The sequence below is a fragment of the Osmerus eperlanus genome, chromosome 7 (genome assembly GCF_963692335.1).
Source record: "Osmerus eperlanus chromosome 7, fOsmEpe2.1, whole genome shotgun sequence".
NCBI classification, from domain to species: domain Eukaryota; kingdom Metazoa; phylum Chordata; class Actinopteri; order Osmeriformes; family Osmeridae; genus Osmerus; species Osmerus eperlanus.
This window is the reverse complement of record NC_085024.1, coordinates 17687020-17712227: the sequence shown is the minus strand read 5'-3', so window position 1 is coordinate 17712227 and position 25208 is coordinate 17687020. Positions and strand designations below refer to the sequence as shown.

General features: G+C 43.8%; 2 protein-coding genes across 5 annotated transcripts; both read right to left on the bottom strand.

Annotated features, from left to right (window-relative positions):
* Nucleotides 1–2834: 2834 nt before the first annotated feature.
* Nucleotides 2835–13287, bottom strand: paqr6 (progestin and adipoQ receptor family member VI). 3 transcript variants are annotated; one of them, XM_062465423.1, is made up of 8 exons: nt 13083–13287; nt 7587–7879; nt 7090–7217; nt 6611–6816; nt 5851–5977; nt 5110–5206; nt 4643–4787; nt 2835–4309 (listed from the first exon to the last, which is right to left on the bottom strand). In XM_062465423.1, exons 1-8 carry the CDS (start codon nt 13111–13113, stop codon nt 4044–4046), a joined length of 1293 nt encoding a protein of 430 aa, XP_062321407.1. In that variant the 5' UTR covers nt 13114–13287; the 3' UTR covers nt 2835–4043. The 3 variants fall into 3 exon arrangements, with proteins under 3 accessions (XP_062321407.1, XP_062321409.1, XP_062321408.1); XM_062465425.1 differs by lacking the exon at nt 13083–13287 and adding an exon at nt 12684–12801; XM_062465424.1 differs by lacking the exon at nt 13083–13287 and adding an exon at nt 11863–12085.
* An 805-nt stretch (nt 13288–14092) lies between these two features.
* smg5 (SMG5 nonsense mediated mRNA decay factor) lies at nt 14093–25059 on the bottom strand. Of its 2 annotated transcripts, XM_062465422.1 has the most exons (23): nt 24753–25059; nt 24587–24656; nt 23759–23857; nt 23262–23385; nt 22866–23022; nt 22518–22607; nt 22195–22284; nt 21704–21782; nt 21274–21399; nt 20907–20975; nt 20515–20744; nt 20187–20324; nt 19109–19978; nt 18619–18788; nt 18446–18521; nt 18104–18279; nt 17120–17278; nt 16646–16705; nt 16378–16537; nt 16159–16249; nt 15867–15941; nt 15340–15478; nt 14093–14998 (listed from the first exon to the last, which is right to left on the bottom strand). In XM_062465422.1, exons 2-23 carry the CDS (start codon nt 24649–24651, stop codon nt 14915–14917), a joined length of 3327 nt encoding a protein of 1108 aa, XP_062321406.1. In that variant the 5' UTR covers nt 24652–24656; nt 24753–25059; the 3' UTR covers nt 14093–14914. The 2 variants fall into 2 exon arrangements, with proteins under 2 accessions (XP_062321406.1, XP_062321405.1); XM_062465421.1 differs by having other exon boundaries at nt 24587–25059.
* Between the last annotated feature and the right edge of the window lie 149 nt (nt 25060–25208).

Genomic DNA, 25208 nt, shown 5'->3' with positions numbered 1-25208 from the left:
TATATACTGTATATTAATGAATAATCACTTTGAGATGGCGCTATAGAAAATGTAGTTTTACTATAATAATTTCAAGATACTTCCATATGCTTCCATATCAGTTTGCATTGTAAAACCTGAAAATTTAGGTGAAAAACTGGAGGGAACGTGCTTGTAATCATCACCTTCCCCAAAAGTACAAACATTACTTTAATGGGCTCTTTCCACGTCATATTTTCCCCTCTCACTTCTTTCTCCATAGACACTCTCTAGGGAGTGGTAATGGATTGTGAGTAATGCTATCGCTGGCTGTCTCCCTCTCTTCAGTGTACTGGAGATGAAAACATATCTCGGACCGATGTCTGGACCACTGATAACTCTGAGGTCTTACACTGATACTGTCTTGATGGAAACTGTTCATAAATAGGTACAAGGAGGTTTCCTGCATGTACCTTGAAATTACTTGTGACAACCACACAAAACCACAATATATGATTCAGGTGTTATTAATTTATAAAAAATGTATGATAGTTACATGAAGATAGTTATATGTAACATACCGGTATACATGTTTTCTATCAATCTAATATAATCAGGAACAAGTAACATTTCATGGAGTGAGAGCTACAATGATAAACCTTGTATTGTCCTGCCCCCTACTGCATTGACACACACATGCAATGTAGTTTGTAGTCTTGTACACTTGCAAAGCCATACAATCTAAAATCAGCAGATACAGAGAAGATCATCAGTAATACCTTTGAATTGTCTTGAGAAGGATCATAAATGTGGTAGCTCTTTATAGTGTATTGTTATATTTCAGTGCTGTAGTGACATGTAATAAGATTGCATTAGGTTTTAGTAACATCACACGTATCACCAAACAGTCTGTAATAATGCACTGCAATTACATGGGTACTGTAATTTCTATTACAGTGTATGACAATTTATTCAAGTTCAACCCATATACATTCTCCAGAATTGAAAGTATTTATTGTGTGGCCAAGGTTCTCACTAACTAAGGTTATCCCTAAAATACACTTTAACTTGGGAAATACAATACCTAATACCTTAAGTACCTAATATAATATAATTCTAAAGAATTCCTTCCTAATCTGGTTGAAGTGCAATGTGAATGAGACACTGTACTACAACACGTATTACATTGTTCTTTATGCAATTACACTGTTGAATAAAAATGAGAATAAAAAAATAAGTGGTAAGTCTTTTTTATTGAACAAGTATTCCAGTGAAGATTACATGTTTTTCGCAAAGTTTAATCATACAAAATAAACTATAATCTTACAAAACATTTCTCTCCAAATGGTAGTTATATTTTTTCCTGAAGCAGCATGTATTATATTTAAACAATGTCAGTGGTGAAAAAATCTACTATAACTTGGCTCCACTCTTCTTGTCTCCTTGCTTTACTCAAACTTTGTGTTTACAAAGAATCACCGATTCTTTCATTTTGATAGACTTGTGACTCCATCCTTGTTTTACTTAATTTGACAGTATGACCACTGAGTTTAGGTACATTTTGCTGTTAATACTGAAACAGTACCATGTACCAATACACTGAATGTGAACAATGACTATAACAATACCCTCAACCAAATATGCACACCAAGTCAATCGGTTTTGACATAATTGGCAACATTTAAAATAGTGTTTTGTCTCTGAAGAATATAGTTAATTCTTTTTAAGATCTGAACCTAGTCACAATTTGAGAGTATGTGAATTCAGATGCCATTCATCAATATGGCCCACCATGCCAAAGGCTGGTAATGACACATTTCCATAGAAAAGTGTGGTGAACACTAAATGCTGTAAAAAAAAAAAAGATTTTTAGATGATCATCCTTTATTAAAATCTAGCAAAGCATTGCCTAGATACAACATTGTAAGCCAAAAATAATTTCACTCTGGCAATAAAATATCAAGTCAGACAGGTCTGCAGGCTACACCTTTCAGGTTTGGCAGCCAACCAGCCCGTGTGTGTGTGTGTTTGTAAGTGTGTTTCTGCAGTTATCCTACAGTGCACATGCATTATATTCAGCATTACCTTGTCAAACTTCTGCTATACATATAACAACGTCCTGCTCCCTCACAGACCACAATATCACGTACTATTCCCTCATAACTCTCCAACGCCTCTACACATACTGCACAGAGCTGCACTACCAACAAAAATGCCCTACAGCGTGTGTGTGTGTGTCAATGAAAGGGTCTAAGAGTGTGACATATAACACTATGTTGATCTTTAGTGTAAAAATGTTTTCTTTCTATGATAGCTGTAATGTGACAGAACTACAGGATCTTCAGTCGTTTCACTGCTTTCCTTCCTTTCAATCATTCCCACAATGCACATCTGAATTGGAATCAACAGTATAAGGAGCACATATCCTGGAGTTAACAATCTCAAAAAAAATAACAAAGTCTCAGGGGGAACATTGGAAACTTTGAAATATCATAATTTGGGAACTGTTATTAATGAAATACAGTCTTTTGTAGATATTCGAATAACTTAATTTTATAAAATAGGGTGCGATTATGTCACTTCCGACAGAACCCAACCATATTTTTCACTAAAGATAGTAACTGCTGATATACTACAAATAAACATATATCTAAGACAACAATGTCAACAATGTCAATGATTCATGTAAAACAATAGCCTCAGACTATGAAATAAATAGCGCAGGAATAGTTGTATTGTCGTAACTTTGCAATGACCACCCCAATGCTCCCACGACATAGTACCAAGATGTTTGTGAAATGCACTTAACTAATCTGTAATACTAAGCTTGAAAATTTGTTGTATACATATGTGACAAAATTGTCACCAATATGGTGACTAACATTCCTCAAGAATTGCTTCGATAATGACCATTGTGTTTCTTTCAAAAACACTACTGTACCATTTGCAAAATAACTGAGCAATAATTACTGTTGATATATTTTGAAATGTTATTTGCTTAGACACAACCATAAACCAAGATTCAATTAGTAATATCAGGATTGTAAGTCAGAACATCAGATGACCATTTTTTTTTAATATGTAACAGTCACAAATTAAACACTTACTGCCCACTTACTGCCCATTTACAGTATAATTTGCTGTCCAATACCAGGGGTTTACAGGGACTTGTGGAGTTGCTATGGAAACATACCAAGAAAAAGACATGTCTTTTATTTTGTGGACACGACTCCACCCGGCCATACATTAATCCTAAATATTGCCGTAAAAGGACAGAAATCTAAGAGTGTTGCATTGGCCTGAAAATAATTTTAAGCCATTATGGATGGCTATCAATTATCAATCTGGGCCTGGCAATCTAAACTGCTTTTAATTAGGTAAATGTAAATGAGAAAATGTAAATGAGATGATGATATGTGTATATTCCAACCCTGAGGAAAATAGTACTCCAGTAACATCTTCAGTTTGAAATGATACATTGTGGCCAGAACCATAAGTATATAATTACCTGATAAAAGAAAGCATTACAAGAGGAGCTGGCTGGTAACTCAAAATGTATTAATTTGAGAAAATCCCTGCATTTTATATTTCCAGTCTGATATTTTCACAATCAGGAATCCCGTGTTTAGGTAATGTTATGTCTTGTGCCTTGTGAATAATAGTGTCACTGTCAACAATAAGGCACAAAAAGGTGTCCTGTTTTAGATATCACACAGCTTCATTAAACCCAGAGCCCTTCAAGTATAGGTAAGAGGTAAGAAACATCCGTTTCTATGGTGGCTCTAAATGCTTTTCTGTTATTCGAAAGGTTTTAACAAAAGGACTGGGTCTTCAGCTTTTTCAGTAAACAGTGAAACACAATAGTAAACATGTTTGTATTAACCTGTATAACGTTGTTAGAATAACAAGATTTAGTATCAAAACAATAGGTAGAAAAAATACATAAAAGTGACAGGATTAAACAAGCTCTACTTCTAACTGTTTTATGTTTCCTTTCCTTTTAGATTAGCCAATGGGATTTAGCCATCCCTTTCCAATGAAAGGTACTGGTCAGCCTTTTTTCTAATTGGTGGTGATTGACACCCTCAAAGTTCCTTGTGTTCACATGGAAGCATGTGTGGTTGATTGGAGCTCTGACGTGGGTTCCAAAGCAGTGGGGCACTGAAGATGCCAATGATGCCCAGGTTGAGGAGGAGGCCTAGGGCCAGTGCCCCTACCGTACCCAGGAAGGAAGGAAGTGCCCCCTGGGCGATGAGCCAGGCACTGCGGGAGGTCATGTCGGCTAGTACGGCTTCCATTTGAAAGTGGGTGCCCACCACGGCACAGATGTGAAAGAGCTGGTGACTGTGACCTGTTTGAGAGAAGGAGAAGACAGAGACAGAGTGAGAACAATAGAATGAAGGAAGAAGAGAGAGAAACACAGACATGAAACAGAAAACAAGGCAAAGGAGAGGGAAGGAAAGTAAAAATACCAGAAAAAGACATGCAAATGAATAAAAAAGTAATGAGTGACTTTGGAGGTGGTAACACCTGCCAAGTAAAGTAGAGGTTGCAAGCAACCACTACTTTACATCTAAATAACTAGGAACCACATTTAAAGACTGAACCCACAACACAGTCAAGCAGCTGGATTCCCGCCAACCACTACAGTTGCCATGGTAGCGCCGTGTTGCCATGGACCTACCAAAGTAGTCGAAGCGCCCGGGAGCCAGCCTCTCTGGGAGGTGGGAGGCAAACAGGAAGCAGGTGAGAACGGCGAAGAGGAGGTGGTAGCAGTGACTGGATAGAGCATCACTGTGGCTGCAGTTACCCCCACAACATAGGAGCAACTACACACACAAACACACACACACACACACACACACACACAAACACACACACACACAAGCATCCACACACATGTGCACATGCATACACACGCACACAGTAAGAAGATGGTAATCACACCCACACACATCAAATAAAAAAGAAACACAACTGTGGTTTGCCATAAACGTTACTTTCAACTAAACTACAAATCTGATTATCTATTATTGAGCCAATTCCCCAGACAAAAATATTATTTACGTAACAAACGCATTCTAAGAACATAATTCAATGATGTTAGGGAATATTAAGGTCAAAGTCAGTTTCTAATCATGTGACACTCACTCTGTAAAAAAGTGGTATGTTGTCAAAGATGAATGGAATGACGAATGCCCCAGTCCGTAGAATTTTACTCGTGTGTGGGTATTGCAGCTCCAGGAATCTGATAGAAAGGAGAAGGGAAAATATTTATGGGGTAAAAAACCCTACTGAAGCCAAAATGAATGTATTTCCACTATCAGGAACTATCAAGTCAACAGGTCTTTTAATTATGTGTTTTTTTGTTAAAAGGATTTTAGAGAAATTGAGGAGATTTGTGTGCTTCACTTTGTTTATTAACTGACGGTCATCTGAGAATATGCAGGCAAAATTGAGTTAGGCTATTATTTTGACTGATACAGTAGTTACATAATAATCTTGATGCAGAGTCCTCTTACTAAATTCTAAATCATATTAACCCTTGACCTTGGCATCTTCCGATGTGGTATAATAATGCCAACATTAGGGAATGAGTGATTAAACTAGTTCAACATTATGCTATTATATAACAGAAGATTTGACAGTTTTTCAGGTCAAATATATTAATTACAGGAAAGACAAGTTGGGCAATGGTTTTCAAGCTGCTGCAACTAAAGAATCATTGGTCCACATTTTCCAAATGTGATGACCCACCAATGGGATCTCTGGTACTAGAGCTTGAAATAACTCAAATCTTAAATCAGATTTAAACAATCTAACTTTTACCAAGACAGTATATTTTATGTGCAACTTAAAACTAAAGGACAGAGAAAAGCATACGTTTTTTACCTGGAATAGCAGGACAGACTGGTGCAGAATAGCGTGTTGCCAATAGCAATAGGCACAAAATGCTGGTGCAGCCAACTGTTGACCCAGCAGTCAGGCATCACGTAGGAGCCGTACGTTATGGCACAACCTGACCAGCAGCACACACAACACACACAAACAAACAGTGTCAGAGCCTACTGTACATGACTACAGTTAACTAAGTTCTGTCTGTCATAGAAAACTGGTTGTCAATACTGTAACAGTGTAAACAGTATGTGGCAAACCATTAAACTAAAAAATGTTATGACTTTTTGTGGCATTATCTTCTCATTCCATGAACCCTATTTCATCCTTTTGTAACAAATCCACTGGCAGTTTGATATCTTTGAAATGGAAGTTGGGACATTTGAGAAAGGGTATTTCTTGCAACTAATGAGCTTTGCGGAAGATTAGCGATTACATTGTAAGAGAACACAACAATAAAGTTATTGTCTAACTAAGTCTATTATATTTTCGACGGACAGACAACAATTCAATCTCACACCCATTCAACAAAATACACACCATAAAGAATACAATATACTCAAATAGGCGGCTGTCCTTACAGTATGACAAAGGATGACCAAAAATCTTACAAGCTTTTGCTCATGAGCTGTATAGTTGGAGAGCATCTACAGTATAAGAGCTCCAACCTCAAAGAGCAAGCATGACGTCAGCGCTGGCCACAAAAGGAAAGCATGAAGAAAAGAGAAGAAGTGACGAATGCCAGCGAGCATCCTACCCAGGCTGTACAGGCTGAGGGCTCCGTAGTCAAAGAAGTAGCAGACGTGTCGGGACTCGGGCGACATGGTGCTGAAGGTGTGGGCGCAGCTGGAGGTGAAGGGGTAGACGCAGACAAGCAGCATGTACACCAGCAGGGGCCAGGTGTAGCTGTCCGACAGGAAGCTCAGCGAGGAGCACAGGACGCTGAAACGCCACAGGAAATACCTGAGGGAAAGAGAGAGAGAGAGACTCTGTGACGGCGGTCGCGAGGTCAGAGGTGTTAGTCTGTGAGAGGCACAGACGTGCGCCGTACACAAGGGTTAGAGGATGTCCGATACGTCATACTGCAGGCTACGCTGCCATAGGTGCCTCTTCCTAATTGAACTGTTTAATGAACAATGGCAATTGTGATGTTTATGAAAGGGGGGGAATATTCCATACAGTTGTTAAGGGCCAATCACGTGTGAAGGAGTCGTTTCTTTTTCTCATCGTACACACCATGTTGGCAGGAAGTGGGTCCAGATGTTGACCGTCTCATTGGTCATCTGAAAACTGCTGAGGATGCAGTCCAGGGCTGAACTCCGGGGGTGGCGGTAGCCTGAGATAATGCCATCCTCCCGGAAAACCTGAAGTCCACACACACACACACACACACAGAGAGAAAGACACACACACACTGTGACATTTGTCAGCACGGAATATGTTTCACACCAAATTTGTATATGACCACAGTTATGGTCACTTGGGAAACGAGAGGTCATGAAAGCCAGTATGCATCAACACACCCCCAGGCATGTCATGTTTCTCTATTTTATGCCCAGGCATAATATAGTGTACACCAAAAATAGCTATTGCGTAAAGATGTGAAGCTTCCAATTTCGGAAATCGAAGATATAGTATTTTGGAGAAATATGATGGCCTATTCTTTCTGTACCACTGTGAGTATCCTAACTATGAGTGTCTTTGAAATCTCATCAGACAGGGCCAATACCTACCTTGGGGACTTGGTGGATGTCGAACAGCTGAGGCAGTTTAATGCTGAGCATATCTGTTGGGAGCCGGATGGCCCCTCTCCCTCTCTGGCAGGCCTCTCGGAACTTGGCCCGCCCCCCCCGGCACAGGACACACCAGACGGGGCAGTCAAACGTCGGGGCCTTGGCCTGGACTTGGTCCTGGGCCACATCGCCCTGCCCCGCTGGCTCCCATGGCATGCAGCAGCCACAGCCTAGGCCCCAGCCCTGGCCCCAACCTCTGCTGCTGCTCCCCCCACTCCGCCACACAGGAAACACTGCACGGACACAGACACAAAGGTAGATGGAGGCGGAAAGGAAGGAAGACAATGGTTAGCGTGTACATGACAGTGTCTTATGTCATTCTTTGGAATAGGAATATATAAACAGTTGAAAACCATGTTTGTTGACATACTTTATTCATACATGTTTATTTTGCACTTGTGATGTCTATTGGAACTGAAACCCCGCTCTCAGAAAAACCCAGACATGAACTCAGAGGGGTACAGTGGTTGTCATTGTCACAAGCTTGTGAGCTGCTAACAAAGCTAGCATCACAAAAAAGAATGTGATCTGGGGCTCAGCAGTATTGGACAGAGGGCTCCTTCAAAACCGTCTCTGTGCATCACCCACGCAACATGTTCAATATTCCAGACATTCTTTGGCTGGCAAAACAATACAATTGTTCTTCTCACAAATCTGGTGAAGAAGTAAAACATTTCTGCTAACAGCATTCTTTTTCTTTGGTGGGTCCACCTATATAAACAAATTTCTGTTGGTCACATACAATTTATGCCAAATCTGAGTTCTGTGCATCAGTTTTTTTTCTCTGTGTCCTTCATAGTACAGACCTAAGACAATCTGAGCGCGCAAACAGACAACCAGACATTAGGCTGTGCATGGACGACATGTAATGTACTATACATGTAATGTACAGCAGGTTATGAGATCACAAGTGGGCCCAGACTAAACAGCGAGAACAGCTTCCCATCCAAAACCCTACTGATACACCGTCCATAAAAATCGATTATTTTCACACAACTTAACTTGTGCTTTCACAACACTGTGAAAATGGACGGACCGACAAATTCCTACAAAGTAATTATATAAAATTTACCTGCGACCCACCCTATATTAGTAACCCCTCTCAAATTCCAAGTTCTCTGGATAGAAAATGTTGTAAAGCGGAGAAAACTAACTGAGCTATCCACACTGCTCCACAGTACTTCCTGAAAGGAGCGTTCTTACGTCACTCCCAGACTCCAAAACCTCTGATCCATGTGGGGATCAGCCTAGTCTGCTGGGTAGCAGGGGCGACAAATGGCCTTCCCCTTCCCCTGTCATGATCGAGGCTACCTAGGGCCTCCTGGACATTGGGTGTGAGCTGAAAGAAAGACAGAGAGAGAGAGCGAGCGAGCCCAGCTGCAAACCCTATCCTGTTTACTTGTACAATGTGTGCTTTGTAAGGCCCCGTCTGAAAAGAGAAGGGCCAAGAGCTGACTGTTACACACTGGGATGGATGAAAATGAGGGGCAGTTCTTCACTTTACACACACACACACCCACACCCACCCTAACTCTAACACATAGCCCTAACGCACAGACTGTATGGAAAGTGTATTGTGATTCAAACATACACACAAAGACTCGCAAGTTCTCACACAGACATGCAGACCGTTACAGATATGTACACAGGCAGAAGCGCAGAACAGCGCATGCTTTCACTTACATTGACACACACACACACACACAAACACACACAATGCAGAACAATGGCTTGCATTTGAGACCATGCTGGTAGAGTCACTGGGTTCGGGATGAGCAAAGTCTGTGAGGGATTCATTAGCAAATGAGGTGCACATTACTGGAACACAGGACCTGAAACAATGTGTCAGTGTGGCTTTTCGGTTGCAAATGCAAATGCTGCTGATTTACATAGAGTAATGCAGATAGAGCATACTGAGGTTGAGCAAAAAGCCATTCCATTGTTGGGAACAGGGACTGTACAATGTGACATCTGGATAACGCTGACAGGATTTTCCAGCTACCATATTTCAACTGCAGCAGAGGAAGGGTAGAAGCACTAGTCTTGGATTAAACACATGAGCTTCAAAATAAAGAAGCCATCCTGCCAAAGCATCTACCAGATGCATATTTCATTTGTTTATCCTATAAACGTGATGGCCTGTCTGCAGTGTGAAACAAGTGTGAAAACACGACTCAATTCCACCCTTTTTGCTAAATGAGTCTTCAGTCCAAGTAAATAGTTTTTTTCAAAAGTAAGTTTAAGTCTTTTCATTGTTTTCCCAGCAGCCTTTCTAATTACTCTTAAACATGCATTCAGCTGACAGGACAGTTGAACACTCCCAAGACAGTTGAAAAGAAAACACCTACATTTATGAGGCTTTGGACATTACTCCCTCTGGCACATCCTTATATGAGCGTGAAAATGTTACATATGCAGAAAGTTTGGCCTACTGTTAAGGAAAGAAAGGTGAGTGAGAAAATTGTACACTGTCCAATAGCATTGCAGCAAAATAAGCCTATAGTGTTGATTGCTTTTGTTAGTCAAGGGCTCTGAGCTACAGTAGAGATACTGTAAAGTCCAGTTAGCCTATATAATTTGAAATGCTTTCCTTTGCTCGTGATTTCATCATATGACCTGCTTCAATAGGCATCTATCACTCAAGGGCTGACAAAAAGATGTCAATATGGGGCTTGTGTCAACATGGGCTCAGGTCCGTTTTTTTGTTCAAACAGCCCAGGCCTAAGACTTCGCGCCACAGAACATTCCATTGATGTGTTTCGACACGATTTTGTACTGAACATCGTGTCCAAGGGAGGAAGACATCATCTACGCCTTGTACCCTCCCACATGTGAACACATGTGGGAGGGTACAAGTGGGAGGGTACATACGCATACACAGGCAACCATACACGCCCAACACACTCTCGCACTCTAACTATTTGATGAAGAAAAACAGGATTTACTGGTTCCTCTAGGCCAGGGGTCGGCAACCCGCGGCTCTAGAGCCGCATGCGGCTCTTTAGCGCCGCCCTAGTGGCTCCCTGGAGCTTTTTAAAAAATATGAAAATGGAAAAAGATGGTGTGAACATATTTTTTGTTTTAATTATTAAAACAGAAATATTGAAAAAATAATTATACACATTTTTACAGCAAAATGTGTATGTGTATAATAAATATTTTATTTCAACATTTCTGTCAACGAAGATTTACGTCATAGCCTGCGACACACGTTTCTTTCAGCTCGGCGTAATGCCAGACAGGTGGCTGTTGCAAACAAACCGGCGGGTGTGTCATGGGCCATGGATCCCAAAGGGAAAAAGAGAAAGATAGCTGAGGAGAACAGAGGATTCAACAGTTTTTGGACCGAATCATTTGCTTTCATTGCCAATGCGGAAGGATTGCCTGCATGTTTGCTTTGTAATGAGAAGTTGTCAAATAACAAAAAGAGTAACGTGGAAAGACATTTCCAGGGAAGGCATGCTACATTTGCAGCCGAGTACCCAGTTGGGAGTGAGAGAAAAAGTGCGATTGCATGAATGCTCATTATGTATTTGTATCCTACTTATCATTTTGATAGCTTCATTATAAGGCATATATAAGGCTTTTAATTTTTTGCGGCTCCAGACAGATTTGTTTTTTGTTTTTTGGGTCCAATATGGCTCTTTCAACATTTTGGGTTGCCGACCCCTGCTCTAGGCACAGTAGAACAAGTTAAAGCCACACAACTGACTCCCTTAATTTGATCTGGAGATGGAGCAATCATGAAATATCACATTCATATTGAAAGCTATAGGTTATTTTACAAAATAACATAATGTGAAACACCGGAATGTTTGCTGTAATAGTTTACATTTTAAGTAATTCATGTAGGCTGTAATTTGAATTCTAACTTTAATTAATTGAAAGTAATCTACTGCTAAAATTGTCATTAGTGACTCGGAAAAGTGTAGAGCAACCCGTCAACTATTGAATATTGAAGTTATTACTCAGGAACATACCTTCACACAAACACAACGTCCCAATTCAAGTTCATCTTAACTGTAATAGCTATATTTTTCCAAGAATATGCATTGACTTAAGAGTTCCAAGCCGTAGAAAATGGGAGAGCCCTCAGCTGTCTGCCCCTGACAGGGCTAGCCTAGCCATCTGGTAGCAGGACAAAGCATTAGTTCAACACAGTGGCACCAATTATATAGATCTTCTAATCTAAATACATCTTTAAAGTGCCACTTACCGTGCGAGTCGGGCATGCGGAGGAATTGAATACCATATAACAGAGGAGAGATGAGAAAATCCTTTGGCAAGGCCTCGCTACTGCGGTGGGAATCTAGTAGCACTCTAGGTGTACGCTCTCTAAGACAACCCCTGGAAGATCGAGGGAAACCACTAAGCAACACTCCTTGCTGCTCACGTGGAATTTTGCGACAACAATAACAAGAGCCATGTGTTCTGTAGGGCAGAATGTCCTCAGCGTAGAAATGTGCTACCGTGCATTACATAGCTGCTAGCAGAGGGGATATGAAATGTCAATTTTAACGTCAAACATGTTTCATTTAGAAACTATGCATTCATTGAAGATTTTAATGCTATAGCACAGTTTGTGCATAGTCGAGATTGTAAAACTGTAGGTAAATAAGATTATCATGGTGAACTGTCAGCATTAAGATCATAATTCACATTACGAGTTTATCACACATTTAATAAAAATAATAGGACTTTTGTTCAAACTGCTGCTGAATAGAATCACATTGCCAACATGGACTGTTTAGAGTTTCCCCAATATTTAATCAATAGGTTACTATTTTTCTATCCCTCTTTCCCTAACAACACTGCACGGCATGCAAAAGAAAAGGAGAGGATTAGGACCTCTTTCAAAAATCTCCATAGTTCACATTCACAAGCTGTCCAGGGATGGGAGCGCAGTGATGTCGAGAAGTTACTTCCCAGTTATTTGACAAAAATCTATAACGTTAAACCTACTCTGCCCAGTCTTTAAGTATGGACTTTTTTTGTTACACGCATGCAACACAGATGGGAATAAAACACAAACCTTACAGATTTAAATTGCAGATACGTTTTTTATCCGACTCGGAAACGATGCAGTCACCAGCTACTTTTTAGTTTTGTTATGCAACTATTCCATCACCTATAGATATGTGCAAATAGTTTTCACATGGCATTCCTTTACTAGCCAATGAAAACACAGCAGAGCTTCATGTGGACATCCCACCCTCGGTTGGGCGACTTCATTGGACGAGGACAAGAAAGAAATCTTGTTTTTGAGAATCAGGCTATTCCTCGTTGAGCGGTAGGCTAGGGTCATTAATCAGTTAAATTTGTATCAGTGTTAATTTAACACGCACCTCAATGCAATGCATAAAGACATGCACAATTATAAGTTGTGAAAATAAGGCGTCAGTCGACTTATTGCTAAGTTACTTCTATCATACTCACTCAAGATGTCAAGACAGGCTGGACACTTCATATTCCAACTCCTTAAAATACTTCTTATAGACAGGAGGTTCCTCGATGAATGGTCAATAATTTCTCTTAAAATATGTGCTCCATTAAAGCCTATTGATCTTGCTCCAGCAAACCATCCTAAGAGTTAACGTGGGCGCAGCATAGGACTGTCCCCATTCCCCCCTAAAAGTGGGCCAATGCTTTGCCAAACATTTTTTGGTTCGGGTGGCACTGACCCTGCTGCCTGGGGATTGGTCCCTCTCTCCTATGCCATGCAGCGGTGGGCACGAGGCCCAAGGCAGAATGGAGCACGAGACAGAGTGGAGGACAGCACACAGAGACCTAGTTAGTAGACCCAGACTGCAGAATGAGACTGTCTCAAGTGAAAGGGCTTCGGTAAGGAGTTAGAGAACAGATTAAAGCCTATATGTAGATCATTTAACTATTCCTAAATTGTGTACTGGTGAATATTTGGTGTTTGGAATAACCTACAGGTTTTATTGCTATGAGTGACTTGCTAGTGCTCAAGAATAATATCCAGAAACATCTTTAATTTGTAAATTTTAATTTGTAATTGTTCAATGTATGGCCACACATACATTTCCTTTGCACTGTGCAAGATGGGACAGTTACTATGGTGGGATGAAGGCAGATGGTATATAGGAGATCACAGGGGTCAAAACACAAACATCTCACCCAATCTCTCAGTGACGCCACTGTGAGAGTCGCCGACCCCTCTTTCCTTAGCCACTGGCAACAGCAGAACACCGTGTCCAGCCTTTCTCTGGCTAAACTCTAAGCGTGACATGACAATTCTGGACTATGTGTTGTTTTAAAGAAGGATTATCCAACTGTCTTAAGGGAACAATGCAAGACAACAACCCTCATCATCTTAACCAAACGTCCAGGTGTTTTTCATTTAGCGCAGCTTACAAAAAAATAAAGTACATTTGGGTACAAAAATAAAATTCAAATTAAAACCATCAACAGGGCACAACCCATCATCTTTTACTCTTATTGTCCTTACTCACAGATACCACAATACATTAGTCACTGGTCACAAAAGTTCACAGCAAAAAAAAAAAAAAAGGACTAACAGATTAGCCACAAAAGAAAACCAATCCCGTAGAAGTGTACATCCGTTGACCTCAACCCATTCTTTAGCCCTGTGAGCTAGAATACCTTGTTGTGTGGCAAGGCTGGAAGCTTGGCAAGCAAGTGATTTTGAAAACCAGGGGTCTGCTCTCACACTGGGTCTAGATTCCCCCCTACGTAACCCTCCGCCCTCCACAAACCAGACGGCCTCTCGCCGTCTCTTGCCCTACTCTCAACAGATAAAAGGGAAGGAGGAGAACACGGAAATCCAAAAACACTATATATTTATACCAATGGATGTATCTGAGCGTGAATGTGTGCATTCTCTTTTGACACGTATGTACTTGCTGATATCAAACGGTATATGCCTGGTAATGATGTGAACCAGGGGGCACTTAAAGTTGTGTAGCATTTCCCCGCCTACACTCACCCTGACCTCTAGAGGTCGCTCTTTATGATTGGGGAGTTTGAAGGGAGAGGGGGGGGGGGTTGGTCTGCTACTTCTTATAAAGCCCCCCTTTGCCCATATTACTCGCCCTTTCTATCCTCCGGCGTTTCACTTTCCCAACCTCTAGCTTTTCTTTCCTGACTTCTGTCCAGCTTCCTTTCGCAGAGTTGATGTTTCCTTGGAGACGCAGAGACAGACAGAGCAACGGAGTGGGAGAGAGAGAGAGGCAGTGAGTGTGTGATCAGTCGTCCGCCATGCCGACCGAGCCCCTCAAACCCTCTCAGCCAATCTCCTTCCACTGCCGGTAGAACTCCACAATGTTCTTCAGCTCCATGCCTGCTGAGGCCACTGCCTGGATGGCAGACTGTTGCCAGGGAGACGAAAAAAAAAAAAAAAGAAAAAAAAAAGGATTGTTAACCCTGCCCCCGGATGAATCTCACCACTGACATCAACGGTAATTCAACCATCAGCCAATAAAACGGTCAGTTCTTTGTTATAAAAAAAGAACAAAAAAACACAACCTTGGTCTCAGATAGTATAATGAGTATCATTTTGTACAGGTAGTAGACAACATAATATACAGTTTATGGATAGTGTCTTGTCTCGGTCACGACTCACTAGTACACAAATCTTAGGACAATCGGAAAATCAAACTACTCGAACTAGGAAACCAGTCTAATACAGCCCATCTCCTGGGTCACTGACCTTCATAGGCGCAGATCTGGAACTCAGCTCCTCCACTGGGTGACCTGTGAGGATGGTCACCATGCCAGCAGTATCCTCCTCTCCATTACTCTGGGAAACGGTCAGCTGGCGACAGCTGTCCACCATCTTATATAGATGCCTTGACAAACCAGAGATCACCGCTTTAGATGAACATAGCGACGCGCGCCACGGACGTGTCACTTAGGAGTATGCCTGAAATGAAGCTACTGACGGTAGAACATAAGAACCAGTGACATCAGTAACCTATGCTAGATCATATCGTCTCTTTCATGAGTGCACTGGCTTCCACAGCATGTTCCGCGAGTCTGCCTCGGCCTCTCTGTAACGCGAGGCAGACACTCATTTGGGTCAGGGTTTTCATCCACTGAATTAAAAAAAAGGGCGGTCAGAGGGGACCTGAGTTACGTATTTAGGACGTATTGTTCAGGGAATGACAAGGAAGTAAGAGAGGCTGTCGAACAGGAGAGGGAGTGTGCAAAGAGACGGTCCAAACAGTCAGGTCTTACCAGGCCTCCATGTCCTGCCGTTTGAGTTTGTCTCTCTCGAAACTCCGCCCGGACTCCTTCTGACAGCGAATGTACCTGGGGTTAAGTTGTGGGGAGGGTGTGGAAAAAGAGAGAGGGGGGGGGGAGAGGGTTAGCATTCAGAGCAGTTGACTTACAGTAAAGTCTTTTGAGTGCTTCCCTAAATACCCAAGATAAGGAAAATCATTAAGCAATGCTTTTAGATGTCACTGGGAAATACCCATCAGTCTTTTATATGGGATCTAACCCTGTAACAGTCCCCTCCGACACATACCGGTTGCCCTTGCGAAACTCCGACTCCAGGAAGCGGATCCCGTCCCTTGCACCGGGGTTCTCTTTCTTCAGCACGTCCAGGCCGTCAATCACTGAAACACACAGCAAGGGGTCAACGATGACAAATATCAAAATATGCGTAGGCCTATCTATTCCAAACAGTGGGGAAACAGCCGAGCCAGGTTGCAGCCAAGGGTGAAGGAAGCGAGTAGGCGTTCACCTGTGCGTGGGATGATGATGATGAAGCACCCGCTGCCGGCCAGCTGCCTGATGAGGTTGAGGTGCTGGCTCAGGGCGGCAGAGTCAGGCACCAGGTAGGGGGACATGGAGGACTGGGCCTTAGGCTGCTGCAGACTGCCCTCTAGCTGGGACACCTCCAACTGCAAGAGGAGAGGCGGGATGGGAGATGTTAAGGATGCGAGAGTCATCGGCCGGTTTAGAAGCTGGAGAAGAGGGGGTGGTGGGATGTCGACGGATGTGATGCAGACCTGCAGTCGAAGCTGTGCCATGTCTCTCATCAGGCGATTTCGGCGAGCTTCCTCCTCGGCCTGGACACACACACACACACACACACACACACACACACACACACACACACACACACACACACACACACACACACACACACACACACACACACACACACACACACACACACACACACACACACACACACACACACACACACACACACACACACACACAGGGAAGGATGGAGGTTTTCATCTACGTTTCAGCAAGACACCTACGCTATGTCTTCATCCAGATTGAAATACTCAACGATGGCCATTATATCACAAAATAAAATATTGCAGATCCAATGTTAATCATTCGATACTTGTGGTATTAAATTTCATCAATTACAAAAACGTCATACTGCCAAAACAACTTATCAAAGGTCATTGCAGGTTTTATTTCTGGTAGACTTCTACTGCAGTAATTAGTCCATGAGTGTTCCTCACCATGCGGAACTGGGCCTTGGCCTGTTGTACCAGGTTGTCCTGCTCTGATTGGCTGATGCTGGTAAAGATGCCCAACTCTGGGTTAAAGTGAAGCACGTTGCCCTGGAGACTGGTGAGGAAGTGGCCAAAACTACGGATACAACACACGCGCACGACACACTAGGAGAGGAGAGAGGAAGAGGAGAGAGAACAGCGGTGAGAGACGGTGAGTTTATCACAGAGGAATATGAACGATCTATGGGAGACCAGGGACAAGAAGCAGCCAATGGGAAGGAGAAGGTGAGCAGGATGGATTGTAAAAAAATGTCTGGTCAGGTTTGACCTACAGTCCAATGACTAGGCACTTCACTACAATGTCTGCTGGAATTTCCAGCTGAATATTCAGTAATGTCCCCATCAAGTTAATCTTATCACCCCTTATTAATAACATATATTCATACATCATTTATCTGAACAATAGTGTCTTCTTGATATATGATATCCTACTTTTGGAGACTAATTTATGACTACGTTACAAACCACTTACCCACTAAGGAATTTGTAATGCAATGTCTACTGCTATAAGTACTGTAAATGAAAAGCTTGACGTAGCCCACTTGTAAATCGATGTAAAGGAATCACATTTGCCAAATAATTAAAGTAATTTGTTGGCTCTAGAAACATTGGCACAGTAAGGGAGCACATTTTTTCCTATTGTTTAATCCGACTTTTGGAAGAAAAAAAACATATTCCTAAACATGAATATTAAAGTAGAAACTTTAACTCTGGGCACATTTAAGTAAGGCTTTCTGGCACTTTCATGGAAGTGGTTACCACACTTAAAAAGAAGTTGGCTGAGGGGTTGGAGCAAATATTTCTAATTCCTAACGTGTGTGGTCCGGCATCTGTGTATGCGCCCACAACTACGGCAGACAGCATGTGGAAACGTTGGGCAAGAACGGAGACAGGTGTGTGTGTGCAAGTTAGGAGCCCGTGTGTTCGCACCTCTTGTACGGGGCTGAGCGAGGGTCTCTGGCGGTGGAAGTCGAGGCGGCGGTGTGCCAGGCCGAGGGCGGGCAGGTGGCGCAGAGCCAGGTCCTCGGGCAGCAGCACGCTCTGCACCAGGCCAGGCTGCTCACCCTCACCCAGCAGCTCCTTCACCTCCGCGCTCAGGCCCAGCTCTACAGCCGCAACAGAGAGAGGGGGGGGGAGCCAAACAAGCAACTTTGCCCTTAGGAGGTGACAGGTGTATCATTTGAGTTTGGTAAAAAAGGGGGGAGAGAGATCGAAAATGAAGGAATGCTATAGAGGAAAAACACAGAGGAAAGCTTGGCTTATAGGACGAACCTGCTTCCAGCATCTTGCTCCCATCTGGCAGAAGGTTCAGCAGCACTGACAGTCTGTTCCATAGGCTTTGAGAACTCTACACGGGCAGAGAAAGACAGGGACTTGTACAGCACCTTGGATGAAATTTAATTATTTGAAATGAGGAGACTCTGAAATGATGGGTCCTCCTTTACCTGTGCACACATGAGTATAATATCTGTGTTTGTCCTCAGCCAATCCACAAACACCTTCACCACCTGGATGAGGCCCTGATTGGTCAAAATCTCTAGTCTCTCGGACAGGGTCTTCTCGCTAGGCACTGATTGGGTGCTGTGCTGGCTGCCTTCGGAATCCGAATCCAAGTCTGTAGTAACAAATGTAATAAAGGGTAACACTTTACATTTGTGTTTATGTTACAGTACAACTACATAATTCCTAGGGGTGGGGGGGGAAACATTTATTCACATTTGAATCACGATTCAGTCTTCTAGCGATTCACAAAATGTAAAAAAATCGATTGAATGGTGAATCGTTTTTTTATTGATTCGTAACCCCAAGAATCGAAAGGTACCAAAAGATTCCCACCCCTAATAAGTAATGTGCATTGTGCAATGTAACAAACGGAGCAACGTGTAGTTAATATGTTGTCACTTTGTGGAACAGGAAGCTGAATTACTAGGTTACCGTTGTCGTTGGTTCCGTTGGCAGTCCCAGGGCCAGCGTCGCAGGGAGAGTCTCCGGGGGGAGGTGGGGTCTCCAGGGAGGGGCTAGCAGAGTGGTTGGGGTCGGCGGGGGCCGGGTTCGCCGAGGTGGAGCCTTGAGGGCGGACGAGCATGTTGCTGAAGGTGGGCGCCAGGCGGAAACAGCGCTTGGCCTGGAAGAGCTGCGAGGACATGGCCTGGAGGTTGCTGCTGATGCTGGGGTCGCTGCAGGGCAGCAGGGGCCCGTTGGTGGCCGGAGGGCTGTCCCCGTCCCTGCGGGGGCTCGCCCGGTCCTTGGCGTCCTGCGCCTCTCGGGGCCCGTCCACGCTCTCCGTGCCGTCGGGGTTGTCCTCCATGTCTTCCAGGTCGGAGCGGGACTCCTGGCTGTTCATGTCCGAGTCCGTCTCCACGTCGAACGCCGTGCCCCCCTCCTCCTCCTCCTCCTCGGACCCGCTCTCCCAGCTGCCCTGCTTGGGCAGGGGCTCCCTCTTGCTCTCCTTGTTGGGGGCGCAGGCCTCGGGCGGGGGGGTGCCCACGTCGGCGTGGCCCGGCCTCGGCTCCTCCTCGTCGTCCTCCTCCTCGTCGCTCTCGAAACCCTCGCTGAGGTCGCTTTCGTCCTCCTTCCGAGCGGCGCAGCGCCGGCGGCGGAGGCGCGAGAGGCGGGTGTACTTCTTCTTCTGTTTCTGCTTCTCCTCCTCGGACTTCTTCTGCTCGCCGGCTGCGCTCCCGCCCGTCGCGGGCCCGCTTCTGGGACGAGCCCTCCCCTGCTCGTCCTCCAGCTCCAGAGAGCCATTCTGGAGAGGCTTCTCCGCAGGGGCCAGGGGCTCGGACAGGTCTCTCATCTCAGCGTCATCTAGTGGGGGGGGGGGGGGGGGGGGGGGGGGGGGGCACACCAAATATACTTAAAATTATGTTCTCGGTCAAAGTGTTAAGACACTGTATACTGCATTTCCCAAAGCTGGGTGATATTCATTTATATTTTTGAGAAACATTTCATTATATTTTAAAGGTCCTGCAGACGTTGCCAGAAATGTCAGGGTTGCCTGATTTGTCAGTGTTACCGGTGTTGTCTGTCTGCAGTGCAGGCACTTGGCTCTCGCCCTCCTCCAGCTCGGCTTGTAGCCGGATGTTGACGTGGTTGACCAGGTGGGAGAAGAGAGCCAGGGTGAAAGCTATGGACGCACTGTACTGCTTCGACCCTGTGGAGGAGTTCCGTTCAAATTGAGTCCTAATGAAAGCCAACACAATTGTGTACTTTTTCTTCTCACATGAACTCCTTTCATAACCTGAAAATGTTCTTCACCGCTGGTTCAAGAGACAGACCCCTTTATGACCATGCTCAGGAAACTTATGGTTTATACCAATATTGAACATAATCCTGCCACTGACCTCCCCTTTTGAGACTGTGCACCACCATGAGACAGGTGACCACCATCTTGAAGACCAGGGCGTCGGGCAGGAGGGCGCAGGCCGAGTCGTGCTGCTGCTGAGGCTCCTCCTCCTCCTCGCTGGGGGAGTGGCCGGCGTGGGGCTGGGCGGGTGGGGGCAGGTAGAACAGCACCAGGTTGAAGTCCTCCAGCACCGACTGGCACAGTGACGTCAGCTCTGTCTCCATCAGGCTACAGAGTGGTTGGGGAGGAGAGGGAGACCATGAGGAAGAGGTGGAACTCCGAACTCCCCTCCAAAAATGAGAGGCCCACAAACACCGCTTGAATTACCAATTCTCAATTGCCGTTTTGATCAACAGAAACCGGTATGTTGGGGGAGTGTTTAGGACTTGCCTGTTCTTGGGTTGCAGTAGACTCTGAAGGTACATGAAGCTCACCAGGAGTCGCTTGATGTCTTTAGACCTGGGGAAGCATAGCAGTTGAATCCACACAAATGTATGCAACTCATGCAAGCCAATGTGATCGACTGCTATCCAGCCTGGAAAAAAAGACTAAAAGGAGTTATTCTATTTCATTTCAAATTTCTTTTGAATACATTTAAGTGAACCAAAAATTGTGAGTGGCTACCTTGTTACCTCATCGGGACCCCAGTGCCCAATTAAAAATAATTGCTGCGCTGTTAAGCCGAAGGGTAGAACATTTAGCAGTTTTGGACAGTGTGGGAACCGTGAGCGCTCATAAGTGCATGGCTGCCACTCACCTTTGACGAGACGGTGACAGCTTCTTCATCTCCTGCTTCTTCACCTGGTGGTACATCTTGGCAGCCTTGTCAAAGAGACGCTTTAAGTTCCCATAGGCCCCTTCAAAAGGACTTTCCGACTGGATACTGTTATAGGATGGAGCAAAAGAAGTGTGAATATATTTGTGGAAACAACCACAGGAGTTCCTTCCACTCCACTGATTTTATGTAATTATTTTCTTTCATATTTCATTATATTCTCCACAAAACTGAATTAGTCTTCAAATACTGACCTAATACTTTCCTGCACTTATCAATATGTGAATGGCAATTTGTAAAACATGAACTTCTGCCATAACTGAGGAAGAGGTCAAAAGAGCAGCCAGCACATCTTTCTAGTGTACTGTATTTGGTTGAATATCTAACAATGGATAGCTAACAGGTCTCTCACCAGCGAAGGTAGTAGTAGGTGGCCTCCACATTGAAGAACTTACTACCTGCTAATGTACCCAACTGATTGAAAGGCATTCCTGCAAAACAAATACATTAATTCGTGAATACATCCGGCAATATAATAAATACATAGGATTCGTTTTTTTTGTAAATAATGCATTAACATTTGTATGAATAACTAGCCTATTTCTCATCATAAAGCCCATCAACCAAAACGAAATACAGGTATTTCTAGAGAACAGAATATAAAAAGACTGGCAGTGCCCTCTTCTGGCCCAAACAGCACTTGAACATTCAAAACCAAATCCTTTAGGCTGACCGTGCTACATGTTTATCACAATTTAAAGGCAGCCAATCAATCATGTAGAAGAAATAACTTGTCTTCTGATATGCATCTGATATGCACAGGTGAATCTCTAGCTGACGTGTTCGGGGAGATAAACGGGGCGCGGATCGGACAAAGGGACCGAGTAGGTTGTCGACACTCACCGACGTGCGGCGTGACGGACAGGGCCTGGTGGTAGAAGCGTTCAGCCAGCTGCTCAGACTCCACCCCAGCCAACTCATTTTGGTAGCGTGCTGCAGTGGGGGGAAGCGTTCAGACAACCTCAAACATCTGCTAGAACCCCTTCCCTTATAACAGCCAAGGTGACCTTGGGAACGCAGAGGATAGGCTCATCTAGATACATGTCAATACATACATGCTTGGGATTAAACCTAGCCTAAAAACGTCTACAAGAAATCTGAAGGTCGTGTCGATGCGTCCAACATATTCTCGCTGATGAAGAGAAGTTACAATGTTTGTGTTCTACCTAGATCTCCCAGGTACACCAGACAGCGATGACAAGCCATCTGTGCCCACTCCATCTCCTTGGGGCTGGCAGACACAGGCTGCTTTCGACCTGCAGGAACAAATGCAGTCTCTTTAAATGCAAATATGTAAATTGATTTTGTTATGCATCATTCTCACTTCTAATGACACTCTGCCCACGGGTTTGCGGTGTCTGGAACGCCGCATTTTTTTGTGAGGTCTATAACCTACCTATGTGATTTTCCTTCAGGATAAATAAAGTGAACTGAATTAAAGAGCGACAGCCTGTGCTTCCTTGTGCCTTGTGTTTGTTTGTGTGTGTGTGTGTGTGAGCGTGTGTGGCTCTCACCAATGAGAGGGTCGGTGACGTGAGTCCAGTCGATGCAGTCCTGCAGCTCCAGCTGGTAATGAGACTGAATGTAGAGCAGCAAGTGCTGGTAGAATCCCACTCCTGCTATCAGGTGGGTCCTGTAGGCACACTCCAGAGCACTGCGGCTGTGAATGTGCTGCAGGAGGAAACAAGGAAGAGGGGAGGGGAAAGGTACGTTCAGTGAAGAAACAGACTCGCTTGTGTAAGGGACTTGACAACCCAATGATTTGGATATGCAAAACATCTAACCCCCGGAAATAACATAGCGTAAACAGATTCAATTCACTGTACTAATCCCGAAAGAAATTCAAGATCCGATAACATCACAAATAAGAAGTCGGGATCAGTGTAGCAGCTATGGGTCCAAGTCAGTACCTTCTTGTTAGTCTTGATGACCTGAATGACCTCATAGTAGACCTTTCTCCAGAGAAGCTCCTCTGCCTTGCGGCCGTAGTCTACAGGGTGGAGGAACATCAGCTTCACACACAGCTCCCGCAACCTTAACAGACAGAACACACAATAAGTACTTGCACATCGCCTCATGAACAATAGGTATTCATCCTTTATTTACTCTCCTAAACTCCTCTACTGCTGGGATATGGCCCTAACTATAATCAGCCAATTGGTGTGCAGCAACTGATTGCGTTATTGCTTTGCTACACTTCCAATCACTCCATGTATTGCATCTCAGCTTTTAAATAATTGAGAAATGGCAATAATTCTCAGATCACAGCATGTCACAGTATACTGTCGTATAGTAGTTGTTATACACTTCTACAACAAAAAGCTTCTTAACTCTCATGATGATAGGTAGATTGGTAAACTGGTCATGCACATCAATATTACTGGTTCAATGTCTTTGTTATACTTACTTGTTTCGAAGGCTGATGTTCTCAGGTTTGAAAACCTCTCTGTGGGATGCTTTGCTGCCAATGATCACATCCAGCTTGTGCACAGACTCTACCACAGCCCTAATCAAGCAATAGAGAGAGGACATGAACATAGTCGGCTATTACTATAACCATTGGGAATTGTCTCTGACAGCTTTCCAATTGTCAACAGTACTACTGTTTCAACCTGGACTACATAACTTGTTTGCTAGACAGCCTAGGTTGTGTGGCATTGAATCGGGCGCCAATTTAGCCAATGCAACATAAGGATAGCAACATTGAAAACGACTTAAGTGAGGCAGCTGCCAAGTTTACTATGCAAGCTCATTTGATTCGCTGTCCAATAACAGACTTTCCTACTATTGTTGGCTAGTTGTGGTTAATTGGTTAGCTACATACATGCTAGCTTTGCTGGCAAGCTAGTAAGCATATTGCAACCGAATGAGCGTTGAGTCATTGTCATAAGAATGTGGTCAGTCATGTATGCTAGAGAGTAATAATAGGCACATGACAGTAACCTGTCTATCTATCTAATGTTGACCAATTTAGTTCTACAAACTGGCTTGGTAGAAAGCTCGAAAAAATGAATGACAGTGTCAAATTTAATGAAACACTGGGTAGTAGCATACCGACTGAAGCAGATAGCTAGAGCTAACGCTGAAAACCTTATAGTTAGCTACCCACGACGTGAAGGGCCTTGCTAGCTAGAAGTAAGCTGGGAGGCAGCTAGAAGGGCTTCTTCTGCTAACGACGTTTAGCAGCGTTTAGCCGTTTAGGTAGCTAGCCTGCCAACCAGACGAGTTCACTTACCTGTACAGCCTCTTGATGAGAAGGACCTTCGCCTCCGGCTCATTGTCCTGTCCAGATCCACTCATGTTAGCTATTGTTAGAGTGAAGATCACACACTCCAGTCTTTCATGAGAGTCTGTTTTCAAACCCTTTTAAACCCACACTTGACAGAGTTGATCAGGCTTACCCTCCCAGCAGCAGTCACAAATTAGCACAGTGTTGATTTGCTAGCTAGCTACGCTAAAAAAGCTAATGCTAGTGTATTGGTCTAGCTTTCTTTCCCACTAGCCACCTAACCAAAATCTCTTCCGTGTCTTGTATGTCTTGGCAATACCCCCTCTACCCATCCGTTCGGAAAGCGGGTAGGAGAGGGAGTGCCTGAGTCTATCGTTAATTCGCGGTCAGCTATAATACCCCGATATGTTTCTTGTGTTCTTCCCTGTTCCTGGCATCGCTACCAGGGCGGCCATTATTCTTCTCAGGCAGTGCCAGACAGCCCGAGCAACGCGAGATTACAGCAGTGGATCTCAAGATTGACAGATTCTTCTGATTTAATTTGGATTGGCGGATAGCATCACATTTTCACTTTTAAAATGTAGCTATGTTAATTTTTATGGAAGCAAATCAGTGACATAATATTTTG